At 44.5% G+C, this 26457-nt stretch overlaps 1 protein-coding gene across 1 annotated transcript in view; it reads left to right on the top strand.

Moving 5' to 3' along the window:
- The window catches only part of RFT1 (RFT1 homolog), a 36039-nt gene that overhangs the window by 636 nt on the left and 8946 nt on the right, over positions 1–26457 (top strand). The window contains exons 2-10 of the mRNA XM_047097233.1: positions 2947–3032; positions 5353–5469; positions 6574–6763; positions 7780–7881; positions 12233–12370; positions 18938–19016; positions 21885–21935; positions 22858–22988; positions 24334–24478. Coding sequence (XP_046953189.1) covers positions 2947–3032; positions 5353–5469; positions 6574–6763; positions 7780–7881; positions 12233–12370; positions 18938–19016; positions 21885–21935; positions 22858–22988; positions 24334–24478 — 1039 coding nt within the window. The remainder of the gene's footprint in view (positions 1–2946; positions 3033–5352; positions 5470–6573; positions 6764–7779; positions 7882–12232; positions 12371–18937; positions 19017–21884; positions 21936–22857; positions 22989–24333; positions 24479–26457) is intronic.

Below are 26457 nucleotides of genomic sequence, written 5' to 3'. Positions count from 1 at the left end.
CTATGAGGCTTGACTGAAGTCATTCAGATAATTGTATTTAATACTGTACCTGGCTCTTGGTGGGCACTTAGTAAATGTTAGCTGCATTTTCCTTCTGGCTATGTGACCTTAGATAAGTCACTTCCCCTTCCTGGCCCTAATTTTCATCATCTGTCATTTAAGGTACATACCAGTTGGTCCAAATGGTGTCTAAAGATTCTTTTAACACTAGGAGTTAGTCATTCTAAGTGGCTCAGTTCAGCCCTTATTCAGAAGAGTCCTGAATCCACCCTTCCCCTATATTTTAGAGGCAGCATTTCACTTGGATATTAAGAGAGAGAACCAGGCACATGTGAGCTCAGGTTTGGTCCTTGTCACTTGGTAGTTCCCTGCCCTTGTGAAAATCGCTTTACTTTGAATATCAGTTTCCTCATCTTAAATGAGAACATTAGTGCAACCTCATGGGGTCATTAGCAAGATTAGATGACATGCCTGTTAAGTGCCTGGCGCATTATAAGTACTTAGTGAATGTTAGGTATTTTTATTATAGTAATAAGGATTTTCTTAAATGGTCATTATAGGAATGGAATGAAACAATTTACATAAAGCATGTAGAAGAGTTCCTTGCACAAGTCATGTGCTTAATAAATATTCACCTAACCCTAAATTAACTAAACCTTGAATGTACCAAGTTTTTTCTTCTTTTCTTCTATCCACGACATAAAAAACTGAGTTCATTGCTTTATCTGCAGTGCTGATTGTTCAGGCTTTGATGATACCTTACGGCCCAGATTGGCTTCATAAAAAGAAAACAAGTCTTGGGGTGCCTTGGTTGCTCAGTCAGTTAAGTGTCCAACTCTTGATAGTGACTCAGGTCGTGACCTCGAGGTTGTGAGGTCGAGCCCCGTGTCAGGCTTTATGCTGACAGCATGAAGCCTGCTTGGGATTCTCGCTCTCTGCCCCTTCCCTGCTCGTGTGCATACACACTTTCTCTCAAAATCAATAAACATTAAAAAAGAAAGAAGGAAGGAAGGAAAACCAGTCTTAGAAGAAAACACAATGGACTGGGAGTCAGGTGGCCTACCATAAAGTCAAGCTGGGTCATATGATTATTATGTGACATTGGGCAAATCACTTTGCTCTGAGTCTTAACTTGCTTCCTGTGCATTTATCCAATTGCTTTTAAGGGTCAAATAATTAACAGATGTGAAAGAGCTTTTTTAAAACTGTAAAGTCCGTTACAAAGTTAAATGAAGACTGTGTTGCTACTAAGGGCCACTTACATGGAGCAAATACTGGGTCGCATGAACAACATTAGAGCTTCATTAACTCGGCCCTTTCTTCAAACCAGTTAGGTTTAGACCATGGTACCTTTGACATTAAATTTGACACTAACTGTATGTACGTCATTTTTTTAAAAACAGCCATAATCTAGGCTTCCTGAGTGTTTTAATCTGGTCTTGGATGTATTCTCAAATTACAATGCAGACACTTGAGGTAGCTTTGCAATTACATTGTATCCTGAAAGAATTTGAGCTGGCCATAGTGAAAGTGTTAATTCCTTTCATTTTTTAAAAAATTTATTTATTTTGTAAGGGAGAGAGCTCATGAGCGGGCAAGGGGTGAAGAGAGAAGGACAGAGAGAATCCCAAGCAGGCTCCACACTGTCAGCGGGGAGCCCCAGGCAGTGCTCAACCCCATGAACTGTGAGATCATGACCTGAGCCAAAATCAAGAGAGGCTTAACTGACTGAGCCACCCAGCGGCCCCCATGCCTTTCACTTTCATTGTCAAAAATGCTTTCACCTCTAAGGTCTTATTTGATGGTTGTTATCAACCCTGTAAGATAGGTAACCTCATTTGACAGGAGGAAATTAAAGCTTATAAGAGTTAGGAGACGAAGGGCTTAACAGCTAAACGGTGATTTGAGACTCTCAGCTGAGTGGTTTTTCCATTCAGGGCTCCATGAATTGGCTTCAAATGTCTAAATTTGAGTAAAAAATTTGGTAAGTAGGTATGTATCTGCATGTTTCCAAGAACTACAGAGGTTTCATCAGACTCTCAAAAGGCCGCCTTTGACTCCCTGTTGTGATATCTTGGCTTTGGAGACCTTGCTGCTCTGTGACACTTCAGGGACAGTGTTAAACTGTACTCTCCCTTTTTGGTCATACCTTTCCCTGGAGATTTTTAGACTGTTGTGGTCCACTGGCATATTTTGATTGAGTCTTTCAAATTGCACCTGTTCACAGATAACTATGAGAGTGATTTGTCATTTGCTCTGGAGCACACTGTGGAGTACACCTGTCATGCTTCCTGGATGCAGACGGGGGCTGAGGTTTGCACCCCGCTCAACATCCCCCTTTAGCATCCCCACTTAGCACCCTGTTGTTCTCTGTCTCATGGAAGAATTCTTTGCTCAGGTTTGAATTGACAGGTTTGAAGTCTTGGGATATATCCCTTTCAAATGGTAATAGCTGGAAAGAGATTGAATGTCATTATCAGAATCCCCAGATATTGCTAGGCAGAGAAGAGAGATTAGACCCTGTGATTCCTAGAGATTCTGCCATTCCCTGCAGGCTCCCACTTGCTAAGTGTGTGCTATTTCTCAACAAGCTGGAGGGAGGGCCAACGTGAAGCATTGACTAGAATTCTCTGTCTCCTGAAGTGCCTGACTTTGAGCCCAAAGGAATTCACTGACTTGTCAGGCCCTCCCTCTTATCAGTAAATTAGAGAGATTTCCAAGTGCCTTTGTGCACTGTTCTACCATTGCACAGGAGTGCCAGGGGTCCCCTCCAGGAATGAAATTTCAGCAGAAACAGACAGGTGGTAGGTCTTCAGGAGGGTCTCTATGGCAGAGCTGCCGTACATCAGTGTGTTATTAGAAAGAGCAGCCACATTGTTTTCATTTCAACAAAATAAATATTCCCAACATAATTTACTCTCATGTATTTTTCTTCTTTCTCTGTAGGTGTTGTTTCGATTGATCACCTTTGTCTTGAATGCATTTATTCTTCGCTTCCTGTCAAAGGAAATCGTTGGCATAGTGAACGTGAGGTAAGAAGGGAGTACCCTGGCCTTGCCCACAGCTCACGTCCCCAGTCAGGGCACCTGTGTGTCACCCTCAGATTTTGGAAACAGGGGCCTTTACTGGAAGTGAAGTGTTCTAGCAGTGGGCTGAGGAAGAGCACGCTGGGATGGGGGAATGAGCAGGCAATGCTACTTTTAATGGACCCATGGAGTGTTTTCCATTAGCAGCCTCCAAATGCACATTTCTCTGCCAGCTGTTCTGGTTTGTCTGCTCTTAGAACCCAGGAAAGGAGTGGGAGTAATTCACTGCAAACCCTGTCTCAGGTATAATCCTGTGTTCTTGTCCTGCTGACAGCACAGGAAGCAGGAATCCCGCGGCTGGTGAGGATGTGCTTCGTAATTGCAAGGCTGGAGCAGCCTGCCTTCCCTCCTCGGTGACTTTTATAATTGGAAAATGGTGGTTAGGGTGACAGTGTGCATCCTTGTCATGAGTCCCTTGGCAGCTCTTAGAAAGCTGCTTGCTTTGTCTTTTAGACTCCATTTGTTCCTTCTACTCTCTTTTCTGTTCAAGGGCACCCACGCATATTCTGTATTCACAAATGACACAAAAGTCTATGAAGTGATGTGAATGCTCAGGTTAGCTCAGCTTCTCAGGTGTATCTTCATGTCCTCATAAACAAGACCATATGTTCCAGACAGCATTTTACATCGAATACCCACCAAACGTATGCTCTGGGCTCCGTTTTCAGAGCTTAGAGAAGGTTCTCAAACTTTGAAGGGCAAAGGAATCATCTGGGGGAGTTTTGCACTAGGTGGGACTGAGAAGAGGTCCAGAAATCAGGATTTTGACAAGTTCCTTAGGTGATTTTGAAGCAGGGATCATATTTTGAGAAATACTGTTTTAAAAGTGGGAAGGGGGGCACCTGACTGGCTCAGTGGGTCAAGTGTGTGACTCTGTGATCTCAGGGTTGTAAATTTAAGTCCCATATTGGGTGTAGAGATTACTCAAAAATAAAATCCTAGGGGCACCTGGGTGGCTTAGTTGGTTGAGCATCTGACTTCAGCTTGGGTCATGACCTCATGGTTCGTGGGTTCGAGCCCCACATCAGGCTCACTCACTGCTGTCAGCACGGAGCCTGCTTTCTCTGTCCCCCCACCCTTTCTCGGCCCCTCACCCACTGGTTCTGTCTCTCTCTCTTTCAAAATAAATAAACTTAAAAAAAATCTTAAACAAATAAATAAATAAAGCAAGCAAGCAGGAAGGAAGAGGACCAAATCTCTTAGGTGTTCAAATTTGAAAGCAGTTTGGGCCTCTTGCCATCTGGTCTTCCCCAGATTCTCAGGTCTCTGCTTTGACAACCTTTATCTGGCCGGCCCTCTGCTTAACATACAGTTCAGTCTCCTCCTTCCCGATGTTGGACAGAAGCACTGGATAGCAGCATGATCCTTGGACATCCTCAGAGAGACCTTAGCCCAGCTAAGGTCTGTCTCCACGGCTGTCTCCATTCTGACTTCATCACACATGGCCTGTTGATGAGGGAAAATCTCAGCTCTTACTCATGCAGGTGCAAGAGGGTCCACCTAAATATTGCCACCCGGGAAAGATGGCAGACAAGCCTTGCTGACCTGGGCTGCAGCGGCCTCTGTAACGGCCACCAGCCTATTGCCTATTGCCTATTGCCTGTCCTGAGATGCTTTTGGCCAGAGCTGCCACTCAGAGCCTCAGCTTCTCTCATAAGAGCTCTCATTGGTCACCAGTCTCAGGGTGACCAAGAGGTCCCTTGCTCTGTGTGGTCATATCTTGTCCTTTTCTCCTATTGTCAGAGCCATACCTCTGCCTATAGCCATGAGGCCTTAGGCTTTGGGGGCCACTGTGGCACTTTCTATCCCGGATATAATGCTCTATAGGCACACACTCAGGTGTCCTTTGTTTGGTTCCTAACTCTTGTTCAAATGGATCAGACTAGTACGGGGACCCTGTAAAAACTCACTGCCCTTCACATCACCACCAGTGATTTATGACCAAGACTTTCTTTCTGTCGCTGGCAAAATCTCAGAAATTCTCTCTATGAAAAAAGATTAGAGTCACTATTGATTATTTTTTGTTAATGTTTGTTTATTTTTGAGAGAGAGAGCACGCAAGAGCGAGCAGGGGAGGGGCAGAGTGAGTGGGGGGCGGGGGGACTGAGAAACCTAAGCAGGCTCCAGGCTCTGTGCTGTCAGCACAGAGCCCAATTCAGGGCTCAAACACACAACCCACGAAATCATAACCCAAGCTGAAGTCGGAAGGTTAACCTACTGAGCCACCCAGGCACCCCCATTATTGATTTCTGCTTTTCCTTTAAAGGCTAACACTGCTTTACTCGACCACTGTCTTCCTGGCCAGAGAGGCCTTCCGTAGAGCATGTCTGAGTGGGGGTGCCCAGCGAGACTGGAACCAGACCTTCAACCTCTTGTGGCTAACGTGAGTTGTGCTTTGGCAGGAGACCGTGCAAAAGCAAGCGTCGTAAGTGTTGTAAGTTAAACAGCAACACTTGCCCAAAGCTGAATTGTCTCCAGCCTGGGTTTCTGGGGCCTGGGCATGGGACAGGAAGGAGAAGGCATCCAACATCTTGGCTGTTTCCTCTCTGGATGGCCAGGAGCCAGGAGGAGGCTGTGGGTGGGGGCTTCAGGGCCAGGTTTCTACCCTCTTGGGAGGTTGTTTCTGCCATTCCTGATGCCCACTCTGGGCCCCAGTGGGCCTGTGCCGTCTTCTTTAGTCCTAATCTTTCCCCCTCCCTGTGGTCTTTTCTGAGCTTTTAACAACCACTTAGCATTCTTTGAAAGCCTTTTAGGGCTTTCATTATATCTTTCTTCAATTTTGTAATGTTGATTTCAATTCTCAGCCCTTGAGAATATTCTTGAAGATCAAGTACATCAGCTAAAACTTGTAATGGCCTTTCTGCAGTTAGATTCCTGCAGGGAGGGCTGGCACTTGAGGTTTTTTCTCAGTGCTGCCTTCCGTAACTCCTTCTTGCCTCATGGAAATGACTGTCACGAGGCTGGTAGGTGTTCATTTTATTAGAGGATGACTGTTGGCTACCCAGTCATATTTAAGTGCTCTGTGGTGCACATGCTAGGGGACACTGTGCACAGGACTGTTGCTTATTTGGGTGCAAGAACTGACTGTATACTATATTTTAGTCATTTGTGTGCAAACAACAGGCACATACTTGCCAGGAGTTTTGTTTATCTCGTCAGTGTCACACTGTGGATAGGAGCGTAGACTTACGAGTTAGATGGGGATTGGGTCCTGCTTCTGCCCTTGGCTAATTGTCCATGACCTTGGCCAAATTCCCCAGTGCTTGTCAGCCTTAGTTTCCCCATCATTTCAATGGGGTAATAGCAGGATCATTGTGAGGGGTCTGTGTAAAAGGGGTAGATCTGAGTGCCTGGCATATAGTAAGTGCCTTAATAAGTGGTAGCTATTTTTAAAATTCTATTTCTTTTCTGTTTAATGTTACTATTTTAATATATATATTTTTTATTTTTAGCATATTAAAAAAACATTTTTTTTTTCTTTTTCTAGGGTCCCCCTGGGTATGTTTTGGTCCTTGCTCCTGGGCTGGGTGTGGTTACAGTTGCTGGAAGTGCCTGATCCTAATGCCGTCCCCCACTATGGAAGTGGAGTGGTGTTGTTCGGTCTTTCGGCTGTGGTGGAGCTTCTGGGAGAGCCCTTCTGGGTCTTGGCACAAGCACAGATGTTTGTCAAGCTCAAGGTCAGCATGCCTTCTGCTCTGATGGGAAATTCGAAGAAGGGAAAGAGTGGTTTCTTAAAAAGATTTTCTAGGGGCGCCTGGGTGGCTCAGTCGGTTAAGCGTCCAACTTCAGCTCAGGTCACAATCTCGCGGTCTGTGAGTTCGAGCCCCGCGTCGGGCTCTGGGCTGATGGCTCAGAGCCTGGAGCCTGCTTCCAGTTCTGTGTCTCCCTCTGTCTCTGCCCCTCCCCCGTTCATGCTCTGTCTCTCTCTGTCTCAAAAATAAATAAACGTTAAAAAAAAAAAAAATTAAAAAAAAAAGATTTTCTAGGAGTGATGATTTTTTTTCAGATTTGCATTTAAAAAGAAATTTGGAAAAAGGTAACATGATCAGTTTAATTCATTCCCTTGAAATTTGGCAGATGGGCTGGGCTTAAGTTTACATCTGCTATACTATTAATGCAAAAACAGGTTTGCTAATAGGGAAGTTATTAGCTTAGATAAGAATTTAAGAGGACTGTGAAGGTTTTTCAGATTTTCCTAGTGATTCTATTTTTAATTGTGTGCTAATATTAATTTTTCGTGTTTTAAAATCTGTTGTTTAATATGTACAAAAGAATATATGCTGTATGTGTAAATCTTTTTTTTAAGTTTATTTATTTATTTTTGAGAGAATAGGGACAGTGTGAGTTGGGGAGGGACAGAGAGAGGGAGAGAGAGAGAATCCCAAGCAAAGAGCCCTATGCGGGGCTTGAACTCACAAACCGTGAGATCATGACCTGAGCTGAAATCAAGAGTCAGACACTTAACCAACTGAGCCACCCAGGCACCCTGCTGTATGTGTAAATCTTAAAGCATGATAACACTGAAAATCTATGAACTTACCACCCAGCCCAACTAGAACATTGTCATGCTATGTCTAACCACATGCCCCACCCCCATTGCCGGGGTAACCACTATCCCAGGTTTCTATTTGTCATTCCTGTGCATCTTTAGTTTTTAATAACGTAAAGTGCACCCTTTACTACATATTTGCAGGTGATTGCTGAGAGCCTGTCGGTCATCCTCAAGAGTGTCCTGACAGCTTTTCTTGTGCTATGGTTGCCTCACTGGGGGCTATACATTTTCTCTTTGGCCCAGGTAAGGGTTATGGCTTTTCACTTTTGTATAATCTATGTTTCTCCATTTGATTTTCTTCTTCTTTTTTTTTTTTAAGTTTATTCATTTATTATTTCTGAGAGAGAGAGAAAGAAAGAAAGAGAGAGAGGGAGGGAGGAAGGGTGAGTGAGCACAAGTGGGAGGTGGGCAGAGAGAGAGAGGGAGAGACAGAATCCAAAGCAGGCTCCAGGCTCTGAGCTGTCAGCACAGAGCCTGAGGCGGGGCTCGAACGCTGACCTCGAGATCATGACCTGAGCCAAAGTTGAAAGTTTAACTGATTGAGCTACCCAGGTGCCCCTGATTTTTTTCTTCTTGTTCCCGTTACTGTGTGGTTTACATTTGCAGTATTCATGCATGTGAGGCAGGCTGGAAGCTCTAGTAAGATGGTCGTGACAGTTCTTTTCCTTTGGCTGTCCACTCTACACCACGTGCTGATGCTACTGATATCCCCAGGGGCCCAGTGAAGGCCCAGCACTCGGCCTCATTGTCCAACATAACAACTCCTTTAGACGTTCTGTGGGCGAGCCCATACCAAACTCACCTTTGATTGTCTTACTGTCTCATGGAGGAGGGAGAAAAGCAGTGAGGGAGTGGGGTGAGAACCAAATTGCATGTGTGTTTTTTTTCCCTGGATCTTAATCAGTTGTTCTCAGGATAGGAAGAAACTCTGCCAAGCCTGTTTGAAACTTGCATTGAAATCTCACATAATGCAGAGCACATGAATTGAGTCTTAGCAGGCGCACTCTCACTTTCAGCAGCTCCGGCCTCGTTGCCATCCCAGTTTCTAGTTCTAGTTCATATCTGCAGCTTGAATAAAAGTACGACTAGGGTATAGTGCTCATTTTAAAAATAAAACCTAAGATCAGATAGATATCAGAACATCTTATAGGGCAAAGCAGTTTGTAATATTTCTTCATGTATAGGAAGGTTAATTAAAATTCTTAGTCACAGTTTTAGTGAAAGTCTTTCCTGTGTCCTAAGCAAAAACCGCAAATGTATTTGTGAACACAGTAAAAGTAGATTTAAAAATAATATTATAAGAATGACAATTACCTCCCAAAAGTAGTTTGCAAACAGTTGCATATTTTAGAGAAGTTATTTGTGATTATTTTTGCCATGTTTTATTAGATCTGGGATTACAGTACTCTGCATTCATCATGTTTTTGATATATTCTTCCTAATAGAACAGGAGGCCATGGAGATGCCCAGTTATTGGTTGGCCCTTCTTGGGAAAGGCGCTTGCATTATGACTTTCTGATGGTCCTAGCTCCCACTCAGGATACATCATAGGTCAGCAAGGCCCATTCTAAGTTTATTTGCTTTCTTATTATAAGACTTCAGAGAGCTCTTCTCTGGTACATTCTCTGTCAGTGTCTGTGTGAGAGGCCTGAGGGCCATCAGCACCTCATATCAGCAGGCGATCCCTGCCCAGGGCTCTGGGATTCTCCTTTGTCCAACGCACTTCCAGGTTCCTCCTTAAACAGCTCCTTACCCCATCATATATCAAATACCCCATCTTTAGAATATATAAAGAATTCTTACAACTCAACAACAAAAAGACAGACTACCCTAAAAGTGGGTAAAGGAATGGAATACTACTTGTCAATGAGAAAGAATGAAACATGGCCTTTTGTAGCAACGTGGAGGGAACTGGAGAGTGTTATGCTAAGTGACATAAGTCATACAGAGAAAGACAGATACCATATGTTTTCACTCTTATGTGGATCCTGAGAAACTTAACAGAAGACCATGGGGGAGGGGAAGGGGAAAAAAAAGTTACATAGAGGGAAGGAGGCCAACCATAAGAGACTCTTAAAAACTGAGAATAAACTGAGGGTTGATGGGAGGTGGGAGGGAGGGGGATGTGGGTGATGGGCATTGAGGAGGGCACCTGTTGGGATCAGCACTGGGTGTTGTATGGGAACCAATTTGACAATAAATTCCATATTAAAAAAGTAATAAAATAAATAAATAATAAAAGGGGGTAAAGGACCTGAATAAACATTTTTCCAAAGAAGATATGCAAATAAATAGCCAATAAGCACATGAAAAGATGCTTAATATCATCAGTCATTAGGCAAATGTGAATTAAAAACAATGAAATAACTTTATACCAATTAGGATGGCTGTTATCAAAAAATAAAAGTAAAACCCAGAAAATAGCAAGTGTTGCTGAGGATATGGAGAAATTGGAACCCTCATACATTGCTGGTGGGACTATAAAATGGTGCAGCCACTGTGGAAAACAGTTTGGCAGTTCCTCAGAAGGTTCAAACGTAGGGGTGCCTGAGTGGTTCAGTTGGTTAAGTGTTGGACTTTGGCTCAGGTCATGATCTCCCGCATCGAGCCCTCTGCTGTCAGCACAGAGCCCACTTCAGATCCTCTGTCCCCCTGTCTCTCTGCCCCTCCCCTGCTTGTGCGCTCTCTCTCTCTCTCTCTCTCTCTCTCTCTCTGTCAAAAATAAACATTAAAAAAAAAAAAAAGTTAAATGTAGAACTGATGTATGCCCAGCAATTCCACTCCTAGGTATATACCCAAAAGAATGAAAGCATGAGTTCAAACAACTTGTACACAGCAACACTATTCACCATAGCCAAAAGGAGGAAAGAACCAGATGTCCATCAACTGATGAAAGGATAAACAAAATGTGGCATATCTATGCCATGGAATATTACTCAGCCATAAAAATGATAATGTGCCACGACACCATGAACTTTGAAAACATGATACCAAGTGAACAAAGCCAGACACAAAAGGCCACCTATTGTGTGATTCCATTAATATAAAATGTCCAGAATAGGCAAGTCCATAGAGACAAAGCAGAATTTGATTGCCAGGGACAGAGGAGTAGAAAGTGACTGCTTAATGGGCACAGAATTGCCTTTTGGAGTGATGGAAATGTTCTGGAATGAAATAGTGGTGATGGTTGTACAGCACTGTGAATGTACGAAAAGCCACTGAATTGTATGTTTTAAAATGGTTAAAATAGTCAACGTCATGTTATGTGAATTTTTCCCAATAAAAAGAGGGAAGGATCATGTAGTTGGGATTCAGTGCATGAAGACTATTCACAGGTTGTTACTGCCCCCAGGCGCTGCTCTGTGGGAAGATGAAGGGAGGTAGGGAACGGGTCCTCTTGTCACAGAAGATGTTGCATCTGGTGCTATGGCTCACAGCAGAGCTGCTGTGTCTCAGAGGGCTTGAGGCATGAAAGAAGGATGGTGGATGGCGGGCTCTGTCCTCAGGCATGCATAAGGGTGGAGAGCTGAGGAGCCTGAACCCACTAGACAAGACTCCCCTTTCTCCTTGCTCTGTGCCTTTGCCACAGGAGCAGGCCTGACGTTACCAGATTGAAAGCGGGGCCTGGAGGTCCTGTTCCTTCCTGAGCTAGTGCACATTGCTGTTCCCAGGGGGGAGAGAAGGAAGAAGAGAGCTTGTGAAAGGGGCTGTTTGGATACTCCTCCCAACCTGCAAACAAAACCCCAGGCTGCCGCTCCTGGCCAAAAGCCACCCTTTTGTCCTGGGTGAGTGGAGGGAAGGGTGGGCCCTCCTATCACCCCCCTGACTCTCTCCCCTGTCCTGTAGTAGCTCTTGCCTTGCCCACACAGTGGGCTGAGAGGAGGGAGCCAACAGCTTATTTCTGCTTTGTAATCACAGTGTGACAGGCTTCCTGGGTTTATGGAAAAGCCCCCATCCTAGATGATGGCAAGTCCCCAGATATTAGCACAGTACATATGGGTCCTCACGGTGTGCTGTCTAGGCGGGAGACTCGTTCCTTTGGCCAACTACAAACATTTTGAGAACATATGTGACATTACTGTGGTGGTGACACTATGGGCTGTCTGTCATGGAAATTATGTTCTGCCTGCCTGGAAGCACTGTTCTCCTAGTCAGGTCAAGGGTTTGGAGCACTTTTCCCAGAGATGCCCCAGCAGAGCTGGCTTTTAGTGAGTAGTGCTCTTTTCCAGAGGGTGGGGCATTGCTCGCTAGAAGGTACAGTTAATAAAGACGGTTCTATTTCTCTTTTTTTTAAGATTGATTGATTGATTGATTGATGAGAGAGAGAGAGAGAGAGGGAAGGGCAGAGAGAGGGAGAGAGAGAGAATCCCAACCGGCTCTGCACCATCAGCACAGAGCCTGACTCAGGGCTCAAACTCACGAACCGTGAGATCATGACCTGAGCCAAAATCAAGAGTCGGATGCTTAACCAACTGAGCCACCCAGGCACCACAAGCCATTTCTTGATTGGCCTTTGAGGTCAAATTCATAGTTATATCTTAATTCTGCCTATATTAAAACTGTGCAATTTAAATCCATTATTTTCTTTTTTCAGCTTTTCTATACTGCAGTTCTGGTGCTCTGCTATGTTATTTATTTCACAAAGTTATTGGGCTCCTCAGAATCAACCAAGCAACAGACTCTTCCTGTCTCCAGAATGACAGATATGTTACCCAGTATTACAAGAAGTAGAGTAAGTAATACATTCTATCTCTTGTCATTTTAATCACAGATCCTGATTATCCTTGAAAGGAAGAAACTATTACTTTCTTGTTTATTGCTGTAATAGCAAGGATAGTTCCATAGCTTATATTTATTGAGTGCTCACTAAGTGCTAGGCCAAGGTTTCTCAGCCTTGACATTGTTGACATTTTGGGCTAGATAATTCTTTGTTGTAGGGGCTGTCTTGTAGATTGTAGGATGTTTAGCAGCATTCTTGATCTTAACCCAGTAGTTGCCAGTAGCTACCACCTCTCAGCTGTAGTAACCAAAAATGTCTCCAGACACAAATGTCCCCTGGGGGATAAAACTGCCCCCCCTTGAGGACCGCTTTGCTAGCTCCTATGCTGGGTGCTTTCGTGCCTTATTTAATGCTTATACCAACTCTGTGAGCCTGACATTATTATTGCAATTTTAGGGTTAAGGAACTGAGGCTTAGAGACTAAATATCTGCCCGAGGTGAGGGTCAGAGTGAGGGCAGGGGCCTGGAGTGGCTTGAATCGCCACAGAGCACAGGTTGTAACCACCGCGGGCCACTCTCTGTTTTGCTGTGTCTTGGTTTTTCTCAGGACTGCCTTCCAGCACAGATGGTCCAGCCTGCTGACAAAGCAGGGTGACCCCTCCAGAGCTCCATTACCTAGTGTCAGGCCAGTCTCTCCGGTGACCCACTTTCCCACATAGACCACTAAGGATTCTAGCTGCTGATGTGTGGGAGCGAGGAATAACCTTTTTCTTCTGAACTCTCCAGCTCTCGGTCCATTTGACTTTTATTTCCTGACTCTGGTGGGGTCACTGCTGTCTGTGGCCCTGGCATGGTACACGTGATGTTATGCCACGTTGCCTCTGCTCAGATGCTTTGTGAACTGGGCCGACTCACTTTCCCTTTTCCCATACTTGTTTGCCGCCCACATGTGGTGCACGTAGTGGAGGTGAGGCTTCAGCTGGACTTCTTATTCCTTTTTTGTGATTACTTGAGAAAGTAGGAAAGTATTTGAGATATAAGTCTCAACTTATGGAATCCTGTTAGACAGCTTTTCAAGAAAGACCAGATGTTATGTAACGAAGCCAGATATGTTCTCATTTGTTAGATAAGCGTTCTCCATTCCGATCACACAGATCTCACCTTTAGCCTAAATCAGCATGGCAGTTTTGAGATACCATGCTGCCTCATCTGCAGACTTAGAGGATAAGGACTTGGGATCGCTTCTCCTGCGTAGAGCTTCTGCCACCTGCCCACAGAGCAGCTTTTCATACCGGGCCAGCCCCTGGGCCTGGCAGTATTTTGGAAAAGAGCATTTGGACTATTAACACAGGCAAGGAGAGGGTAATGAAAAGAGCCTCAGTGTGTATTTAATTCTGTGGTGGGCATACAACTCTGAGCTGCAGTTTACTTGTCTGTCAAATGGGGATACTAAAAGTACCTTTCTCCTAAGGTGCTTGTAGGAACGGGATGAGATGGGGCATCTGAATACTTAACACCATGGCTGGCACAGGTGGGTGTCCATAAGTGACAGCTGATACCATGCCCCCGCCCCCCATGCCGCTGCTGCTCTCAGTAGGGATAGCTCCACCGGCACATCCTAGCAAAGCAGCCACTGGTGGCATCGGGGCAGGAACCCAGTGGTTTGATCTGGCACTCCGTCCTGAAGGCACCCAGGCTCATATTTCTGGGACAGAAGTCTTGACCATGAGAAGGTATGTGTACCTGTTACACACAGTGGGCCATTCCTGCTGACAGTCAGAGCACAGCCCTCTGCCAGGTGCTGTCTGGGATACAGATACGTAAGGTGATTGCTGGGCCTCAGGGAGCTTCCTGTGCTTTTGGGAGGCAGTAAGTGCTGATATGAAGCCTGCATCACTCTCTCCAGACCTCAGGGTCCTTATTTTCTTTTTTTAATGATTTATTTATTTTTGAGAGAGAGAGAGAGGGAGAGAGAGCGCATGAGTGAGCATGAGTCGGGGAGGGGCAGAGAGAGAGAGGGAGACACAGAATCCTAAGCAGGCTCCAGGCTCTGAGCTGTCAGCACAGAGCCCGATGTAGGGCTCGAACCCACGAATCATGAGATCATGACCTGAGCCGAAGTCTGACACTCAGCTGACTGAGCCACCCAGGCTCCCCTCAGGGGCCTTATTTTTAAGGTGAGATAATTAGTCTGCACAACCTGTGAGGCCCCTTTGAAGACTTAAGGAATTGTGAAAGTATTTGAACTTCAACAAAGAACCGTTTATAATAACTGCCACTGACTGCATGCTTACTCTGTGAGTGGCACTCTGCTAAGCACTTTACATGGACTCATGTGCTTAAACCTCATAGTAATAACCTTATGAGATATTGTCTCCATTTCACAGATGAGAAAACTGAGGTTCAGAGTAGTTAACTGACCAAACCAAAATCCCACATCTGAATTTGGACCCACTTCTCTCTAACTTGTATCTGTGAACTAATCTCAGTCTGTGTTTTTAATCTCCCTGCTGTGTAGTCTTCCAGAAGAAATTGGCTTATTGCCCAAAGTAGTTATTTGTTGACTTAACAATTGGGAAGTTCTGGGTGGAACAATTCATTATTCAAGTTTTTTGTTGTTGTTGTTTTGTTTTTGTTGTTGTTTTTGTTTTTAAGAGAAAAGAAATGAGCTGCATCTGAATGCAGTGGATGGCTTTACCACCAGCAGCATGTACCTACCTTGACCCTTGGGAGCAGTTTTCTGCACTGGGGGTTCCCACATAGAGAGCTGGTCAATTCTATTCAAAATCAATTTGACCAAAATGGGAGATTTATTTCCTGTACTTGTAGAATTCCATCTTCTGCAAAAGAGACTTACTTAGCCTTAAAATAAATAAGTGATACTTCAAATAATGGCTGCTTTTAGATCTTTTCTATTTTTTGACACTTCTGAGTGATTTCATATGAGAGATCTGCTAATATTTAAGTAAAGCTGAGGCATTTAACACAGCAAGCATGTGATAAGCAGTATTCTGTGTTAAGCACTGTACCAGGTGCCCTGAGTGGGGTCCCTCCCCTCAGAACTTGCATTGTGATGGGGAGGTAAGATGTGTATTCAACTAACCATTGCAAGACAGTGTGTGTGTGTAGTGTTGACAAAATAGAAGCACAAGGAAGGGACTGATGAATTCATGCAGCAGCATTGAGGAAGGCTTCTTGGAGGAAGCTACTTTTGAACTGGGCCTTGACACATGGGTGGACAGAGGTGAATGGGCATGTGTGGTAGAAATGCTCACTTGTGGCTGCGGGAAGAAGACGTTTGCTTGGGCCCCATTATCTGCCCATCACTGTGTTGGCACTGGGATTACAGAGATGACTGGGGTACTTAGGTTGGCTGAACAGTGGGGGAGGGGAGAGGAAACAAGGTGGAAGGAGTTTATGGCCTGCTGGGCTAAGGCCAGGTAGAGGTGGCCTTGGTGCTGTGGAGCGTGGGCTTGATTCAGGGGCAGCGGAGCCTAATGAAAGGTTTGTGAACAGAGCTGTGATCCAGGTGCCTGTGTCGAGGCACTTACCATCTGTTTCAGATTTATCAAGTGTCTTGTTTTCTCTCATTCAGTCCTCATACCAGGAGATAGACTCCTTATCCCATTTTGCATATGAGAAAACTGAGGCTTAGCACTAAGAAGTTGGGAGCTGCAGTTTGAGCCTCAGTCTGTGAGCTTGACTCCAAAGCCTGAACCCTCCCAGCAGGATGAGCTAGAGAAGAGGCTGGAAGTGAAGAAGCTCATGAGGAGGCAGTCCAGATGAGAAGTGATGAGGACAGTCAGAGGACATGTGAGCGTGAACACAGCTGGGGCAGAGGCCATAGGCCCAGAGCAAGAGGGAGAGGAAGGGGTACTGTGTGGGATGTGGAGGTGATATGGAGACTAGACCGTGGCCGCAGACTCCCTGGTGACTGTTGTCAGTGTGGGAGGCACGTGGCTTCTGGACCGTCCTAAGGCAGGAGAGTTTGGAAAGGGGAAGAGTGACTCATATTAAAGCATTGTGAGCCCCCAAGTTCAGATTGCAGACATTCCCCTGTGGTTCTGCCCATTACCTTTTGCCATCCACGCCTCTATTTCTCCATCAGTACTGGAGGCAATGGAATGCCTTTTGGTCAGGGGATTCCAGAGAAATGCACAGCCACGTAGACCAGCTAAGCAGTACCAACCTAGCTCTTGTGAAATAGGCCTCTTTGACCTCCTGCCAAGTGACATATCCATCCTAAACAAAATAGTAAAAGCCCAAAGAATGTGCTGCTTCTTTTCTCCCACTTCTTCTTCTCAGCAGAGACCACTGAGAAGAAATCCAGTCTTTGATCAGACTTCCTGCCTCTATGTCCTGAATGAGCATTTTGAAGATAGTAAGCAGCGTGACCATTCCTTCTAAACTGTGGGTCCATTTAAATTGAAGGCATTAGGAGAATGGAATGCTCACGTGTGAGCTTTCAGGTCAAATACACTGTCAAGATTTCACTCTGGTAAACAATCTTTTTTTTTTTTTAATGTTTATTTTTGAGAGAGAGAGAGAGAGAGACAGAGCATGAGTAGGAGAGGAGCAGAGAGAGAGACACACACAGAATCAGAAGCATGCTCCAGCCTCTGAGCTGTCAGCAGCAAGCCTGATGTGGGGTTTGAACCCAGGAACTGTGAGATCATGACCTGAGCAGAAGTTGGACACTTAACCAACTGAGCCACCCAGGTGCCCCTGGTAAACAATCTTTTAGAGTTCAGTCATCTTCCCAACCCCATTTACAACCTCCTGGCAAGTAGGCTTCACAAAAGCCCCATGGGCAGCTGTAACTGTTCATTTCCTTTGAAAAGAGCTCAGGCACTGCTGTGCAGCACCCCCCACCCCCACCCAGCCAAAAAGGACCACTTGGCATTGGGGTGCAGGCGAGCTGCCCACGGCTCCCCTGGAGCTAAGGGAGGGATCGGTGCTGGCGATGATGTGGCTCACAGTGCCCCCTAGTGGTGGTAGGTACTCTGGTGCTCTTTGCTCTGGGGAAAGGAGATGCCCAATTTCCTTGACACTGGGGAAGATTTCCTCCTGGGTTAGTGCTCCCCGTGGCATCTGCTCCAGGTCCAGTGATGCTCTGAGGACAGCGTGGCTTGGGAGATTCAGGCTTGTCCTCACAGTGTCTAGAAGAAACGCTCTGAAAACAAGGAGTGAAGATATTTGAAACCTGAAAATGGCCTTCGTTTTTAAGGGATGCTCTAGACTTCCTCTGTCCTGAATGGTAGCCACCAGCTACCCTGGACATCGAGACGGGCCGTAAGCACACCATAAGCACTGGATTTCAAAGACTTAGTATGAAAAAGATAATATGAAATGCCTCTAATATTTTTTTACATGTTGAAATGATAATATTTTGGGCTAAGTAAAATATATTAAAATAATTTTATTTCCCTTTTACTGTTCACTGTGGTTGCTGTAAAATTTAAAATGATATATATAGCCTGCATTATATTTCCACTGGACAGCCGTGCTCTACACAGATGGTTTTGGGGCCAAGATCAGGGGTTCATGTGATTGGGACAGGTTCCACATCTGCCCTTGGGCCAACTTCCATAGCTGTAACTGATCTTTTGGAGAGGTGGAGTGGACTTGGCCTTTGTGATTCACCCCTTTCCTCCCAAAGAGCCCCCCTGAAATCCTCCCTTTCAAAGTCATCACTTTGAGTTAGTAAGAATTTTTCAAAATGCAGGTACCCTGAGACTAAGAACCTAACACCTAGACTGAACATTATGGGATCTCAGGATGCCTACATTAGAGAGGAGGGGCCTCCAGAGGGAACTGGGGGAGATAGAAAGACAAAAGTCACATCCAGCTAGCTGCTCCACTCTTCCAGTTTGTGGTCAGCAGTCTGGCCTTGAGACCGCCTGTCTCTTATAGGTTGAACTCTGCCCTTCCTAAGCATTTACTTTCTCCTTACCTTCCTATCCTTAGGAAATGGGCAGTTTGGTGTCTCCCTGGGAGTTTTGGAAGAGCCATATCAAAAGTTTTGGGTTGGTTTTTTCCTCCCCTGTATCATAACCGTTTTGAGTGGTTTGACTGACTTGGGAAGCCCGGCTCCCTTTTGAAATACACAAGCAAAGCTCATATACTTTGTATAAAGGGACCCTGGATGGCAAAATACAGCATTAAGATGTGGGGTGTGTGGAGCAGAATTTGTTCTGCAGCTTGGAATCCTTCAGACCTATCTCAAGGAGATAAACGACTGTGAGCTGTGTGTTAGATACGGTCAGCTTACCATCTGTGCAACAAGGGGATAGCACAGTTCCTTAGGGGTCTCAGTGAATGAATCTTTGTAGGCCCTTTACAGAGAGGCTCTTCCCATCTAGGACTTTGTCTTCATGTTTAGCAGTGGAAACTCTTTGCTAGGATTTGCCAGGATTTGTTGGTTGCCTTCTGTGTGCTTAGCATTAAATGAAAAATTAATGGACACTCTCCAAATTGGGATTTAGGCACCAAAATGAGTTTCCCTCTCGTGTAGCATTATTGTACCCTTCGACTTGCAATGCCTGGGAGATTTTGTTTTTGTTTTGTTTTCTCTTCTAGGCTTTTGTAAATTGGAAAGAGGCTAAACTGACTTGGAGTTTTTTCAAACAGTCTTTCTTGAAGCAGATTTTGACAGAAGGTAAGTGAAAGGTCACCCTGAGCAGTCTGGATACCATAGTGTGTATAAGTGAGGGAATTTCACAGAACTGATTACCTAGACCTGGACCATTTGCTTTATAGAGCTCCCTGACCTGAGGAACCTCAGAAATCGGAGCTTTTTAAATAAGGAGGACACTGACATTTACATACCGAGGGTCAGTGCCATTGTCTAATTTCTACAGGGTCCTACAGTAATGAGGAACGATTTAATTTGAATCCACATCTAATTCCTAAACCCCATGTTTTATCATTTAAAGAAATGTATTATGCAAGTTCTTTATGAATTACAGAAAACTTGGAAAATAAAATTATCCATAATCTCATTATCCTGTCCTAACTTTTTAGACATTTTTTTTGAATTTTTTTTTTTAAGAACCGAGTTTTCATCATTTTATTTTTTTAAGCAGTCAGAGTCACCCTTATGTGGTAGTGTGGCCAGGCTTCCACTTTCTTAAAGCTTTCCAGTTTAACAGTGACAGAGCAATGCAGGCAGAGGGTTGGCACAGAGCTGCACATACAGCTAGTCTTTCTCCATGTGTGTATTGGTTTATTTATGCCCAGCTGTAGTTCAGAGAGTGAGGCTGGAGGCAGCTGGAAGCCAGTAAAGGCAGTGGCTTCTCTCCACATAAATGTCGTATGTCGTACACCTACATATTTGTTACTGAACATGTTTTTAAATCTTTTCAAAAAATTATATTTTAATTATAAAAATAATAGAATTCATTACAAAAATTTTAGAAAATAGAAAGTTCCCTATAATTCTAGCATTCTAATATAACCATCATTATTATTATCTCGTTATTTTCCTTTTTTCCCCTGTCTTTATTTTTCATTAATTATGGTTCCAAAGGGAAGTAACTCCCCTGAGCCACTTTCCCTGTCTGTGAGTTAAGGCATAGAACCAGGAGGGCTCTGAGGGCTCTTGAGCTTTGACAGTGCTTATTTCTAGCCTGAGTCTGTAACATTGCCATTACAAAAGTGAAACTCGCTCATAGGACTTCTGGGGAAAGTAAGGTCAGAAGCCTTTGGAGAGCTGAGTGAAGGTGCCTTACCTCTATGTTGCTTGGGAGCAGGATGTGCTGTTTACCACCATCTCCCCAGAACCCTGCTGGGACTGCTTGTGATCAGTGTTCAACAAATATTTATTGATAAAGGTATCTGTAGTGAAATTGTATATTGTGATAGTTCACGTTGTTAGAATGGGAAAATCAGTGGAGGGAGTTTGGAAAGGGCATTTGCTTTTATGCACTTTGTTTTCCTCCCGGAGTTTTAAGAGCAGTTGAAATGAGTTAAGAAGTGGATCCAGTCAAGCAATGGCCTGATTGTCTAGATTGGAGTGGCTAGGTTTGTGGCAGCAGGTGTGAGTTAGCCAGGCCTGAATGTGGTACCGATGGCTTCCACGGTGGGGCCACCCTGGCCTGACTGTCCAGGGCTGTTAGGAGCCTCTCAGGGCTTTCATCTCCATGGCTGTGAAATGAGGAAGTGGCTGGACAAGGACCACCCCCACAAGGTTCTTTTTATCTACAAACTACAACTCTAAAAAACAGTTGAAATCATTCATTGTAATAGCAAAAATATAGGTGCTGTTAACTTCTGCCCCCACATTTCCTGAACACTGTATGCCAGGTGCTGAGAATACACAGATGAATGAGTTACAGGCCCCAGCCTCGAGGAGCTCATTCTCTCACCAGAGACACAAACAGTTGTGTGGTTAGCTTTGAACCAGGGCTGCCAGAGCTATACTTGGAAACATTAGCTCTTTCGAGTGCCCTCGCATTTCCTGGAGCTCTGCTAGGAAACGAGGGACAGCAGTGTGAGGGAGATGTGGTTCCTTCCCCCAGGGAGCTTACAGAGTTGGGAAGGAGAAGCCGCTTGTACCAGAACACATAGAAGTTCCTGTCGAAAAGCCAGTCTAGGTGGCCAGCATGCTTAGAGTCGAGGCTGGGAGCAGGAGGGGCCCAGCCTGAAGCAGAGCAGCTGGAGGGGCTAAAGCCTGATGGGGCAAAGCAGAGGATGACCATGTGATGGTAGGTGGGGATGAGGTTGGTGAAGGAAAGCTGAAAAGATAGCCTGGGGTCGATTTGCAAAAGGCCTCAGGTGCAGAATTACGGAGCCTGGACTTTTTGTAAACATCAAGAGCCATTTAAAGGTGTGAAAGCAGGGGTCACCTTAAGATCTGTATTTGCAGAAGCTGGGACTGTTAGCAATGAGGATGGATCAAGGCAGTGCAGAGACACAGATAGGAGCTAGTGATGTCCTGTGGTCATGTGGGCTGAGTCCGAGAGGGTGCAGGGAGGACCAAAGGGAGACTTGAGAGAAGATCCTCACTGCTTCTAGTCTCTGAATATCGCTTTCCTTTTTGAGCAAGTTGCTAGGAAGTGAGAATTTGCCCTTTACGGCTCTGGGCACTGCTCAGAGCTCCATCCATCCACAGTGGGCCACACAAGGAGGAAACCTGATGAGCCTGTGCACATAATCATGGACCTCTCATTTCACAGAACCTACACTTAAAATTTGGAACAGTCATTTTTATGATTAACATATAGTAATCTTACCTTCCTCCCTTTTTTTAAGTTATTAGACTGGTCTTATTGATTTTGTTTTTGTTTTCAATTTAACTGGTTTGGAGATTTGCTGTCAATAAATCCCCCATCATTTGCCGTTATTACTATTTTGAGATTATGGATAGAATCTTGTTTGAAATCAATATTAAGAACATGTCTTTAACTGACTATATAATTTTTCTCCTTTGAGAGTATTTGCCAGCTGGAAAGTTGATAGTCGATAAAAGGAAACAAGAAAATAATGTGCCCTTGAAATGCTAATTATTTTGGTTTTCTATTTGTAGGCGAGCGATATGTAATGACCTTTTTGAACGTGTTAAATTTTGGCGATCAGGGTAAGATGAAATTCTGTAGTGAACACCGTTAGTAGATGATTAGTAATAGTTTTCTCTGCGGTTTGATACATTTAATGAAAAATATACCCGATGATTATAAAAGATGAATATTGGAAAAAAATGATTCCTAAGGATTGAAAATTGTTGGTCTCTGTAAATATATAGAGTGTACTGACCGCCCCCTCTCTTGTGACTCGGGTGGCAGGTTCTCTGTTGAGATCCCCTGGTTCCTGCAGAGCTCTGGTGTCCATCTGGGGTTTGGGGGCACTGACAGAAAAGGGAGCTTGCCATCACAGTCACAGAGTTGCCCTGTGATCGTGCGGCTAGATAAGTCTCAATACTTTCTTTGTATTTATTTTTGACTATAATCCTGAAGTAGTGGAAAGAAAAAATTTTTTAAATCAACTTGGCATTAATGATTTCTATAAAAAAAAAAGTGCTGGTGCTGGAAATGTTCTGTCTTGACTGTGTCAGTGTCAGTATCCCAGCTGCAATACTGTGCCCTGCTCTCACAAAATGTTACTATTCATGAAACTGGGTAATGGATCTGTGATTTCTTAAAACTACCTGTGAATCTATAATTACCTCAAAAAAGTTCCATTAAAAAAATTAAATTAGTGGGGCACCTGGGTGGCTCAGTCGGTTGAGCGTCTGACTTTGGCTCAGGTCATGATCTCAGGGCTCGTGAGTTCAAGCCCCACGTTGGGCTCTGTGCTGACAGATCAGAGCCTGGAGTCTGCTTCGGATTCTGTGTCCCTCTCTGGCTCTGCCCCTCCTTCACTCATGCTTTGTCTCTCTCTCTCTCAAGAATAAATAAAACATTAAAAAAAAATTTTTTTTAATTAAATTAGAAAGAATGGTGCCATGAAAACTCAAATCAGAAAACTAGTAGGATTATTGTTTCTTCCTTTTTTTCTTGTAGGTGTATACGATATAGTGAATAATCTTGGCTCCCTTGTGGCCAGATTAATTTTCCAGCCAATAGAGGAGAGTTTTTACATATTTTTCGCCAAGGTGCTAGAGAGAGGAAAGGACGCCACACTTCAAAAGCAGGTAGTCTTGGTTCTTAGGTCACTGTCTCTCTGGTGAATTCTCCAATTTCAGGGTAAACAGACTGAAATGTGCAGCAGCCAGTTTCCCTTCTGTTTGATCTGAAATTTCCTTCTAGATTTCTTTCTTCCATCGCCTTCCAAATGATGGTAGGACTCTGAGGTCACTTCTTTTGAAGCCTTCTCCCTTTGCCCTGGCTGGCCCCTCCCTTCTCATTCTTAGTCCTTCTTTGTAAGCTCACTCTTGATCCAGCCTTCTCAGAACTCTCTGCAGCCATCCCCAGTGCGGCGCATACCCCTCCCCTGCTCTAGGCGTAGCTGGAAGAATCGAGGTTGCCTCCTCCATCCTCACATTCTCAAGAACCACAGGCGAGCCGAAGGATGCAGAGTCTGGGACAAGTCTCGTGTAGGGCGTGGGGAGAAAAGGATGTGGTCATTTGGTGTCACTCACCACACCAGTTGCTTAATAAGCTTCTTAAAGACCGTGAAGTGCCCAGAGCTACACTCTTCTATATACTCCTATTGATAAATAACAGAAGAGATTTTAATCCAGGCATATTTGGTTGTCGAAACTTCCCTTTTTCTAAAACCATCGAAAATGTCTGACTTCTCTTAGAATTAAAAGGAAGCTAAGTCACTCTCTTACATGTCTTAGAAGACATTTTGAAAAATACAGTTTATGCACAGTCGACTGGTTCTCAGTCGATTTAGGAATATTTTCCTAAGCATACTTTGACAGGAATGTCAGAATTTGGAGACGTTTGTCAGGAGAAGCACACTGACAAAGCTAGCTGGCTAGCAATGTAAAAACTTGCTGTCCATTTAAGAATAAATACCAGGGGCGCCTGGGTGGCTCAGTTGGTTAAGTGCCAGACTTCGGCTCAGGTCATGATCTCACAGTTCGTGGGTTCGAGCCCCGCATCGGGCTCTGCGCAGACAGCCTGGAGCCTGCTTCAGATGCTGTGTCTCCCTCTCTCTCTGCCCCTTCTCAGCTCACACTCTGTCTCTCCCTCTCTTTCTCTCAAAAATAAATAAACGTTAAAAAAAAAAAAGAATAAATATCAGAGAGGAAAGCTAATGTTTCCTAAGCAACCTTTGAAATAACTTATCCTGAATGAGTTGAAAACCAGACCTCCCCTGAACTACCTAAGAAGGCACATATTGTCTTTTTTTCCTTCATTTCCTTCGTGCTAATTGACATGGAAACAGCATAGGCTGCAGAAAAGCAGTGACGCCTCTCAGCAGGTGAACGAGTGCTCTGTAAGACAGCAAAGAGAGATAAGGCCAGATGTGAAGTTTTTCTTTAGCTCATGATTCATCCAACTTCCTTCCCTCTCCCCCTGTCCCAGGAGGACATGGCTGTGGCCGCCACCGTGTTGGAGTCCCTGCTCAAGCTGGCCCTGCTGGCCGGCCTGACCATCACCATTTTTGGCTTTGCCTATTCTCAGCTGGCTTTGGATATCTATGGAGGAGTCATGCTTAGCTCTGGATCAGGTATGCACAAGAGTTTTGTCAGATTGATTCTAATTTCTAATCAGAAATAGAAAAGTCTTATGAAATTCAAAAACTTGCATGCATACGGGTTGATACTTGTCAGTATAGGGGACATTGTCAGTGGCTGGGATTCTGAGGCCGTTCCCCTCATACAAGGTCAGAAACATCTGGGTACCATTAGGGGGGTTTGGCACCACATCAGCCAGTCCCCCAAATTCACTTGGAGAAGTCGTTATGAATCTTTGGCTCTCCTCCCAGGCTTAAGATGTGTCTTGCGGGGCACTTCCCTGTGCACCCTCTTGGATGAGGGAGGAAGGCAGAGAGCAGGCTCTAATGAGTCTCCGCTTGATACTAAACACATCTGAAGGTAGTAAATGCCACATAAATCTCACGGCCTGATGCATGAGAGCCTCTGAAGGATAACTCGGAGCCATTTGCAGAGAATAAAATTGATCTCGGCAAGTAAAATGGTATATTTAATCCAGTGACTCTTGGTCTTTGAAGGACAAAATTATCGAACGTGTCTAACTTTGAAACATCGGTGCCCAGGCCACTGAGCACCTCATAGCACTTGCTAGGCCCTGGGGACTTCACCAATTTCAAAATGTGCTGGGCCACAGGCTGGCAGTCCACTTGCAGTGTTTCATCTTGGGTTGGGTAAAGATGTTTTCAGTTCCTCAGGGCACTAGACAAGAACCCTGAAGTCTTCTTTCTGCTGCCCCATCTCAATGTAAAGGGCTTTGTCAGATGCCATTTTACAAGTTCCCTGGCATGTTTTGGTCTCCACTATAATGGTCCCAAATTTAGGGTATTACGGAGGAGGGGCCAAGTTTCTACACAAGAGCCAAGGTCATTAAGTTTGGAGAAACACCTGCTGTGAACCCAATGAGGTGGTTTGCAGCTCCCTGCAGCTTGTGCTGTGAGACCCTGGGGTTCCATCAGACAGGCAGGGAGGCCTCATTAGGAAGCCATTAGTATGAGTCAGTGTGCAGAGATTGGGGACTTGACTATTTCACAGTAGCAGGGCCTCCTTAAAAAAGGTAATCACCAAGAAACAGCTTGTATTGTAATGAAATCACAGGACATTTTCATGAGGAGAAGGCTGTCCCATCAATACAGTGTTCACCTGGTGGAGTAATTAGTCATAGAAGGTACAGAAACAGACTGCTGTGATTGTGTAGCCCTTTTGCTCAAGTAAGAGGCTGGTCCCAGTTTTCAGCATTGATAATAGATTTATCAGTTACAAGGGTCAGTGTTAGTTGATTTCTAAGGTAATAAATTCTGTTTCTAATGTTTTATGTCCGTCATTAATAATTTTAGGTTCAACATGATGAGCACTGAATAATGTGTAGAATTGTTGAATCACTATATTGTACACCTGAAACTAATACAACACCGTTAAAAAAAATAACAATTTTAGATTCAAAAAGATATTCCTTTGGTATCCTCTTCAGAAATAGAAGAGTCTTAAGAATAGTCTGGATTCTCAGTCTCTGAAAAAAATGTGCTGTTTGGTGAATCAGGACTGTTGTTATTTCTTGCCTGGCCCAGGGTTCCATCAGTGCCACTGTCCTAGCAGGGTCTTCTAGCATTTTTCTCCTCGTGGTAGCTGCCTGTCACATTGACCGAACTTTCAGCTCTCTCTCTAACACCAATGGTGGCTTCTGGTAGTATATCCCCAACCTTGGCCCCTGCTGGCTTTCCTTCCCTCATCTCCTTGCTCTGCTCCTGACTCTTTGGACTCGTGCTGTGGATCTGAATGCCTTTCCTTTGCCAGAAAATATGAACACTGGATTTCTTTTAGTGACTAAGTTATTGAGGCCTAATTTACATAAAGTAAGATTCTGTACTCTTAAGAGTACAATTTGATGAGTTTTGACAAATATATACACCCAGGTAACCAACATCCTGGTTGATAGGTTCAACACTTTCATCACCCCAGAGAGTTCTCTCAGGACCCTTTCCAGTCATCTGCCTCC

This window comes from Lynx rufus, unplaced genomic scaffold (genome assembly GCF_022079265.1).
Source record: "Lynx rufus isolate CCGP_SWC_20201006 ecotype Redwood Valley unplaced genomic scaffold, mLynRuf1.p SCAF_4, whole genome shotgun sequence".
Lineage (NCBI taxonomy): Eukaryota > Metazoa > Chordata > Mammalia > Carnivora > Felidae > Lynx > Lynx rufus.
Note: the sequence above shows the minus strand (reverse complement) of the source record. Positions and strands in the feature narration are given on the sequence as shown.